The 8560-nt window shown below is 39.9% G+C and overlaps 1 protein-coding gene across 2 annotated transcripts in view; it reads left to right on the top strand.

Annotated features, from left to right (window-relative positions):
* Positions 1–8560, top strand: part of itpr2 (inositol 1,4,5-trisphosphate receptor, type 2) — a 54122-nt gene that overhangs the window by 20741 nt on the left and 24821 nt on the right. For both annotated transcript variants that reach the window (XM_025056206.1, XM_008311979.3), the window contains exons 22-37: positions 128–315; positions 408–528; positions 620–677; positions 762–927; positions 1239–1406; positions 2252–2338; positions 2438–2563; positions 2637–2759; positions 3630–3830; positions 4615–4866; positions 5123–5248; positions 5387–5515; positions 5660–5786; positions 5969–6150; positions 6798–6940; positions 7276–7384. In XM_025056206.1, coding sequence (XP_024911974.1) covers positions 128–315; positions 408–528; positions 620–677; positions 762–927; positions 1239–1406; positions 2252–2338; positions 2438–2563; positions 2637–2759; positions 3630–3830; positions 4615–4866; positions 5123–5248; positions 5387–5515; positions 5660–5786; positions 5969–6150; positions 6798–6940; positions 7276–7384 — 2306 coding nt within the window. The remainder of the gene's footprint in view (positions 1–127; positions 316–407; positions 529–619; positions 678–761; positions 928–1238; positions 1407–2251; positions 2339–2437; positions 2564–2636; positions 2760–3629; positions 3831–4614; positions 4867–5122; positions 5249–5386; positions 5516–5659; positions 5787–5968; positions 6151–6797; positions 6941–7275; positions 7385–8560) is intronic.

Here is an 8560-nt window from a genome sequence, read left to right as displayed (position 1 = left end):
TGTAATAAGGTCAGAGAGACGCAAAAAGGGCGCTGTGTATGGTGGGCTGTTCAACAGGAATGTGCATGTCTTGGAGTTTATTGTAGACAAAGTCACATACTGAAAAAAAAATACATGTTTTATTTAGGCAATAATGTTCTGCGCACAATCCATGGGGTTGGAGAAATGATGACTCACATGGTAATGAGTCGGGGTGTACCACACAACCTTCCTGACGCGCCGCCATCGCTGCGTTATGGTAAAGGGCACTTCCTGCCGGATAATGAGGATGTCATGGTGATGGACACCAAGCTGAAGATCATCGAGATCCTGCAAGTAAGAACTGCAGTTTAGATGATAAAAAAAAAAGTTTTTAAATGTTTATTCATTGTTGTGCAATTTTTGATTTTTGATTTTTCTCTGTTCAGTTCATCCTGAGTGTGAAGTTAGACTACAGGATCACATTCTTGTTATCTATCTATAAAAAAGAATTTGGGGACAAGGTCATAACTGACGGCTCCATCTCAGCCGATAATCTTTTCATGACACGTAAGACCTGAACTATTTTGCTTTTTAAATTTGGCATTCGGTCTCCTGTGCACTGATCTAAACGTACATCTTCACTATTTATTGTCTTCAGCTTGTAAACCAGACATAGATGAGATTGCAGCCAAAGCTGAGAGCATGTTTGCTGGAAAGTAGGTGAAAGTGTACATTGGTTTGACTTACTGAGGGAAACGAAAAGAGACCAATGTTCATTTGTTTGTTTTTTGTGATTTCAGCTCAGAGTCGGGCACCGTAGAGCTGGATGACGAAGGTGGCAGGACCTTTTTAAGGGTTTTGATCCACCTGATCATGCAAGACTACGCCCCACTGGTGTCGGGTTCTCTGCAGCTCATCTTTAAGCACTTCAGTCAGAGAGCTGAGGTGCTGCAGGCCTTCAAACAGGTCAGAACAAAGAGGACACAGAAAACACTTAGTAAACAAAGAAACATGATTCATCATTTTAATCGATTGACAGCCCTAGTACATGCGTATATTTTAAAAAATTGTGAAATGTGCTGTGCTGACCGGGAATCTCTCGCCTGGATACTTTATTTATAGTCGAGAGATTTTTTTTTATGCTAATTTTGGTTTAGGACAGAAGTGCCAGAAAACGGTGAACCTCTGTAGACTTTGTGAAAGTTTTTGACACCGACTTTCTTTTTCACATGCTTGGTCTCCTTACATCACTATTTTTGTTTCTGTGTATCTTCCAGGTCCAGCTGCTGGTGTCAGAGCAAGATGTGGAGAACTATAAGCAGATAAAGACAGACCTGGACCAGCTGCGTCTGACTGTTGAGAAATCAGAGCTGTGGGTGGAGAAGAATGGAGTCTATAATGGTGAAGACCTGGGGGTCAGACAGACCAAAGAACAGAACATTGAGGTGCTGTATCGTCATTGTTTTACTGAAGCATTTTGGGGGGCTGCTTAGTGGAAAAACTGCATAGTCATCAGTCTTTCATGTCACAGTGGTTTAGTTTGGATATGTACTGTTAATCATTGGTTTTGATTCTTTTTTACCACTCTGTTAATATATTTTGTAAAGAAGTAAGTACATTTTAAGAAACTCAGTTGTTTTGACTGACTGTGACTGTCTGGTGAACTATTCCTTTGGTGTGAAACATCCATTCTCTGTTTCTTGTTTGCAGTCTCTGTGCTGGTTGCTGCTTCTTACTTACTTATGTACAGCTTCTTTGTACTGGTAAAACACTTTAGAATGACTTATGCTACAACTATGCTGTGTTAAAACTAGTAAACATTTTTTCTTCTCTTAAAAGCAATTCTTGTCATCCTCAGAAAAGTTGAACCATGTTCAGCTGCGTTAGCCCTTTTTAGCTCATTATGCAAATTGTAGTCCGTCCTGTGAGTTTTTCCTTTCAAATGAGACCTAGTTTTTATGTGAACATAGCATTTCGAAATCTCTATTATATTTCGGTAGCCACACAATTTTACTTATTAAATATATATAATAAACATTTGTTTCGATTTTTTTTGTACGGACATAAGACATATTGTTTGTGTCAAAGGCAATAATGAAAGTGAAAGTGAATTATTTGTCATTGTGACACTGCACACAACGAAATGTGACCTGTGTTTGTAACCCATCACCAAAGTGGGCAGTGGGCAGTGAGCGCCCGGGGAGCAGTGTGTGGGGACGGTGCCGTGCTTAGAGCACCTCAGTGGTAACTTGGCTTGTTTTTTTTTGGTTTTGTTTTGTATTTTTCTCAGGAGGTTGTTCTGAGCCCAGTCCAAGATGGTGATATTAAACCTCAGATTGATTGTAACAAGGCAAACAACTATAAAATAGTCAAAGAGGTGAGGTACATTTCTGCATTGTGTGGATATTCATGTTTGATTTCAATCACTGTTTTGCACTTAAATCACAGTCCTCTTCCTGTGAATTGTCATTTGTAGATTTTACTGCGGCTCAGTAAGCTGTGTTACCCCAGTAAGAAAAGCCGTGTCCAGCAGCAGAGACTACTGAAAAACATGGGGGCCCACACTGTGGTGCTGGACCTGCTGCAGATCCCATATGAGAAGGTGAGTATTTGATAATGGTGACTGCAAGTCTTTTTACTTTAATTTTTACTTGTTTGATATTGTGTTTTCACAGACTGACGAAAAGATGAACGAAATCATGACCCTGGCGCACACGTTCCTGCAAAACTTTTGCAGAGGAAATCCTCAGAACCAAGTTCTGCTGCACAAACACCTTAACCTTTTCCTCACTCCAGGGGTATGTGGCTGTGACTCTCACTATGAATCAGCAAAAGATATGTGTGACTCCTGCAGAGTTAAGATTCATTTTATTTTCAAACCACTACTATCAAAAACACAATGTTAGAACCTAGGTAAAGATGTAATCAAGTCAAAAGAACCTTGTTGTTAAAAAGGCAGCAGTGGTTGAATCCAGGGCTGGATAAAGATATCAAGCCAACCGTACAGAAGCAGTGGTCTGAATTTGTAATGAGTCTCAGTGCTGGGAGGCATAAACACAGACACTATGGATTCAATTCCGAAAAAAATCATTACCACAGATATTTGAAAATATTTTTAAATGTTTTTGCTAGTTAATAGGCTGGTGTTCGAGGACCCTTTTTGTGATCAGAGGATTGCTGGTTTGAATCCCAACCCCAGCATTGCTGTGGTCTGTTAAACAAGCACCAAGAGCTCCACACTGCTGTGTCATTTTGCAGTCGTCTCTTTTTTTGTTAATTTTCCATTTTACACAAAACCTTACAGTGATGAAGTACTAGACAGAATATAAAAAATGTATTCCGATTTGAAGTGAGCTTATATTCCCCAGTGTCTTCGGCAAAGTAGTATAAAGAGTATCAAAGGAGGAGTCGCCTCTCTTACAGTTTTCACCTCATAACATGGAAGTTAAGAGTCTTTAAATTCACCAAATTGCTATTTAAAATTTTTGCAGCATGATTTTTTTTTTATTTTACTAAAAGGTCCCTTAAAATGTAATGGAGAAAGTTACAGATTCCTGTTCCAAACTGTTTTTTTTTTATCTCTTTGTGTCTGTGAGAAACAAATCAATATTCTGTGGATAAAAGTGTCTCTGAATCACTGCTGACTTCTGTTTTTGTTCCTTCATCAGTTGCTGGAAGCTGAGACCATGCGTCATATTTTTATGAACAACTTCCAGCTGTGTAATGAAATCAGCGACCGCGTGGTTCATCACTTCGTCCACTGCATCGAAACACACGGGAGACACGTTCAGTACCTGAAGTTCTTACAGACCATTGTGAAAGCTGATGGGAAGTATGTGAAGAAATGTCAGGACAAAGTCATGACAGAGGTGGGAATTCATAAAAAACGATATAAATTTTATAATAATGGATTTTGAATTTTGTTCATTTGTCCAAATTAAGAGCAAAATGATTTAAGTTTTTCAGTAAAGAGGTAAAAGGTCTTTCAAAATAAATTTTATTTTTTTGAAAAAGCAGACGAGCTACCTTAGGTTGGTGTTTTTGATATATTTAATATGCTTTGGTAAACCAAATTGTGGACAGGAAGTAGTTGGTGAGCGTACGTTAGTGACATACAGTAGGTACTAATGTATAGTATGTGAATTCTGAATTATGGTGGAAATGGGATTACACCGCACCGTGGGTTAGACCCCCTGTACTGTGTTTGAGGCAGGTGATTACTTTTAGTAAATATCCACATATTTTTGTAGTTTTTCTTACAAGCATTTGAGGCTGTGGAGAACTAGAACTAGACTAGAGTTTTCATACTCTTTTGGGCTACTTTGGGGATATTTTATTACTGGATTTAGTAAAAATTAAAACGTGGTATCTGCCCTAAGGGCTGCCTTTTCTTGCCCTGACTTAATAGTTACTGAAGTCTGGCTAGGGTTGTGTGCCTGAGAACCTGGTTCTGGTTCTGTAGAATTGCTTTAAATACTTATATGTAAAATGGTGCAAAAATGTAAATAAACTAAACCTGAATACATTTTTGTACATATACTTACATAACACAACACATTTTAATATTTCCATGGTTCATTAGTGACTCAGGAAAGACAGGATTTTGCCCTTGCATTTACCCCTCTGTCTGTGGGTGTTTCCTGGTGTCTTCAGCTCGTCAATGGAGGCGAGGATGTGCTGGTGTTCTACAACGATCGCTCTTCGTTCCCGATCTTGCTGCAGATGATGGGCTCCGAGCGGGAGCGGGCAGATGAGGACGGAGCGTTAGCCTATCACAACACGCTGGTGGAGCTGCTGGCTGCCTGCACTGAAGGAAAGAACGTCTATACTGAGCTGAAGTGCAACTCTCTGCTGCCTCTGGATGACATAGTTAAAGTTGTGACTGATGTCAACTGCATACCAGAGGTAGGGAAAAGAAACAGCGGTGTGTTTGTCATCATTCTTATTATCATGAAAGTTTGTCCCAACTGTGTAGTACATGATTAGCCTTTTATGCTAATGTGTCCTTTACCATGTCTGCAATCACATTTGCCCTGTGGACTAATAAGGGAAGTTTATGTTGATGACAACAATAGCTGGAAGAGTGTTACAGTTTGTTTTTTTTACTGATATTCTGATTGTATAATGATAACATTTTGTATGAAAATGTCACTGATTTCAGGTGAAAACAGCTTACGTAAACTTTGTGAATCACTGCTATGTGGACACAGAGGTTGAAATGAAGGAGATTTACACATCCAGCCATATTTGGAAGCTGTTTGACAACTTCCTGGTGGACATGTCCAGTGTAAGTCTCTGTCCATAATGTCAGTTATTATTGAGGAGCTTTGACTGAAAACCATGTTTTTAGTTAGTGTCTGTTTCAAAATACAAGTTAAGTACTGTATATATGTTAATAAATCTCACTCTAATATTTGACTTAAAGGTTTGCAACACAACAACAGACCGTAACCATGCGGACCAGGCCTTGGAGAAGTATGTGACAGAGACAGTCCTGGCCATTGTTAAGGGTTTCTTCAGTTCACCTTTTTCTGTCAACCACTCAAACCTTCAGGTAATTTTCTTTATACTTTACAAAATTAATTCAGTCACTTCCCTATAAGAATATCATTTTTCTGTATCTTTTTTTCTGAGCTTTTAAGTAATTTAAATAAAAATATCCCAAACAATCCAGACAACTCTGTCTCTTCCTCTACAGACAAATCAGTCTATCTTCATTAAGCTGCTGCAGTCAACATTCAGGATCTACAACTGCACCTGGATCAACTCGGCTCATGGCGCAAAGGCTAACATTGAAAGCTGTATCAAAACACTCGCTGATGTTGGTGAGTGGGGCTTCGCTGCCGTGCAGCCTTGACAGAGCACAGCAGAGCAGGAGGAATTATTAGATTTTAATTTTTTTTTTTTATAATCTAATTTACAATCTTTCAGCTTGTAAAATTCGAGACATCATTTTATTTGTTAAAGATCTTGCTGTAACATCAAATATTCCTGTTTTCTTGTACAGCTAAAGCGCGTGCTATAGCTATTCCAGTGGACCTGGACAGTCAAGTCAACACCCTGTCTCTGAAGGTCCACAGCAACATGGTGCAGCGAGCAGCCAAGGACTGGAGGATCTCAGCCCGCACACGGCCAAGAAAGGAGCCACTGGGCGCCCCTGATTACAAGAACATCATTGAGAAGCTGCAGGTACAAGAACTTTGGTCCAGTATAGAGACAAAGATAGAAGGAAGGACTAACGGTGTGAAACATACAGCGACATGCATTATACTTTACATCATTTATGACTATCTAATGTTGTACTGTTGCAAAAATTACAGTCAGGCTGCTTTTCTCTCACGTGTTTTAGTAATGGAAGCATCCATTTCGTGGTGTTCATATATTGATACTCTCATATCGATCTTAATAAATGAAAAAAGCTCATGTGTCACGTCCACATTTTTAGGCTAACTTACAGCATACAGGCTTTTGTGCTGCAACGCCCTCTGAATAATGTAAAATTGAACTGATCCATTCATGGCATGTGACCTCTGACCCATGTGACTCCATGTGATCAAGTCGACCAGACGTCTTTGTCTCTTGCAATTATACAATTTAGGTTTAATTTTTAAAGTGGTGTAAGTGGTTATATATAATATTTTATGGAAAAAATACATATTAACGTTGTCAAATGTGCAGTATATGTCATGTGTTTTATCGTTTTGAAAAATCGATAAAAAAATTGGTAATAGTATTAAAAAAAAAAATTCCAAAAAAAGAATCAGTATCATATCAAATCAAAAACTCTGGCGTCGGCCATCACTGATGTGTTTGTGTGCTTACATTTCTGGTTACAGGGGGTTGTGTCCTGTCTGGAGGAGCAGTTCAGCCCAAAAGTCCAGGGAGAATTCTCTGTGCTGGTGGACGTTCTCTACAGTCCTGAGCTGCTGTTTCCAGAAGCAGCTCGATTACGCTGTGAGAGTGGGGCGTTTATGTCAAAGTAAGTGTCTGAGCCACGGTAAAATGATAACGAAATAGTGTCTGAGCCACGGTAAAATGATAACAGTGGTTCAAATACTGATGAGGAAAATTATTTCATTTTTAATGAACCAAAGTAATTGTTACCAACAGTTACTTGTATTTCACCAGATCAAAATTATTAATCATTCAATATTGTTTTACAATATTCAGTCTGAGAAAAACAGTTCATAATATAAGAAGCTGCTGATAATGAAATCGAGCAGATTTCACCTTCATAATATACTGTATGACTTACAACTTCATTAACAGCAAACATGTGCTACACTAAAACATCACGTGATGTCAATCTGCCAGGTTGATCAAACACACCAAGAAGCTTATGGAGAAAGAGGAAAAGCTTTGTATCAAGGTCCTGCAGACACTCAGGGAGATGCTGGACAAAAAGGAATCCTTTCAGGAGCCTGTGAGTATCCCTGCATTTAGAGGAGGGCATAAAAGCATGTACTCCTCCAACTTTGAAGTAAAATGTCTGTTTTTTTTTTTTATTCCAAAAAGAGTGCTGTAGGTGTAGCCTTGTCCTCACGTGCGAGGAGTGCTTTGCTCCCATCAGCAGTGCAGTGTAGTTCTTGTTTTCTCCCAGCTCTCTCGGCCCAAAGCCCAGACTCCCCTTCATCAGTATGCTGTGGGCTTTTCTGCGTTACATAAGGCAGAAAGGCACTTAAGGACACACACTCACTGTGAGAGAGAACAGGAGTGAGGAAGTAAGGCGAGGAAAGGAGGTGTGGGCGTGCATGCGTGCACGTTTGTGTGTGTGTGTGTGTGTGTGTGTGTGTGTAGGGGGCTAAGCACTGAACAAACAAATCAATGCTGCAGTGATCTGAAGGAAAGGGGGCAGGAGCTCGTCAGGAAGTTGGAAACTGAATGACAAGACGTGGTAGAGAAGACTGAAGGTTTTGGGGCTGTTTGTGTATGGCAGCGCGGGGGGGAGGGGACGGTGGTAGACGGTAATAAACTAAAAATACAAAAGTCAATGAAATTCACTGAACTCCAGACTTAGAGGAAAGACAGGAAATCTCAGTGGGAGGAGAGCAAGTCCTTGGCTCAGATTTGAACCTTCTATTGCTTCAGCCAACATTTTAAGAAAATGTATGAATGTCTGCCGGCCACGTGGGTTTGCTTATAATTGAATGCTCTGTTTTTGTGGAGTCTTCTGTTTAAATTCTGATTCTATCTACGTGCCTTCCTCTTCAATCTGAGTTTGAATTGTTAGAAAACTGCTGATGTTTAGTTCCACTTACATTTCAGTTTCTTACCTGCAGCAGAGACAGCTTTTCTTTAAGGCAAATTATTTATTAAGGGTTGTGTTGTAAAAAGCAGAGCAGCATATGAGTAGGAAAAGTAGTCAAACAAGTGTGCAGTCATGCATGGATTTGTTGTCTTTTTGTGTCATTTCATTAGAGCCCTGAGCGTGGTGCTGCAGCCTTACAGCACAGGAGAGTAGGAAAGAGAGGCAGACAGAGAGGAATAGGGAGAGAGAGAGATTGAGAGACAGACAGACAGAGAGAGAGAAAGACAATGACAGCATAGGTGGCAGAGGTTGGTGGCTTCCCTGGGGTGCAGTGGGTGGGTGGAGAAGAGT

This window comes from Cynoglossus semilaevis, chromosome 6 (assembly GCF_000523025.1).
Source record: "Cynoglossus semilaevis isolate Cse_v1.0 chromosome 6, Cse_v1.0, whole genome shotgun sequence".
Classification (NCBI taxonomy): domain Eukaryota; kingdom Metazoa; phylum Chordata; class Actinopteri; order Pleuronectiformes; family Cynoglossidae; genus Cynoglossus; species Cynoglossus semilaevis.
This window is presented reverse-complemented; position numbering and strand designations above follow the sequence as displayed.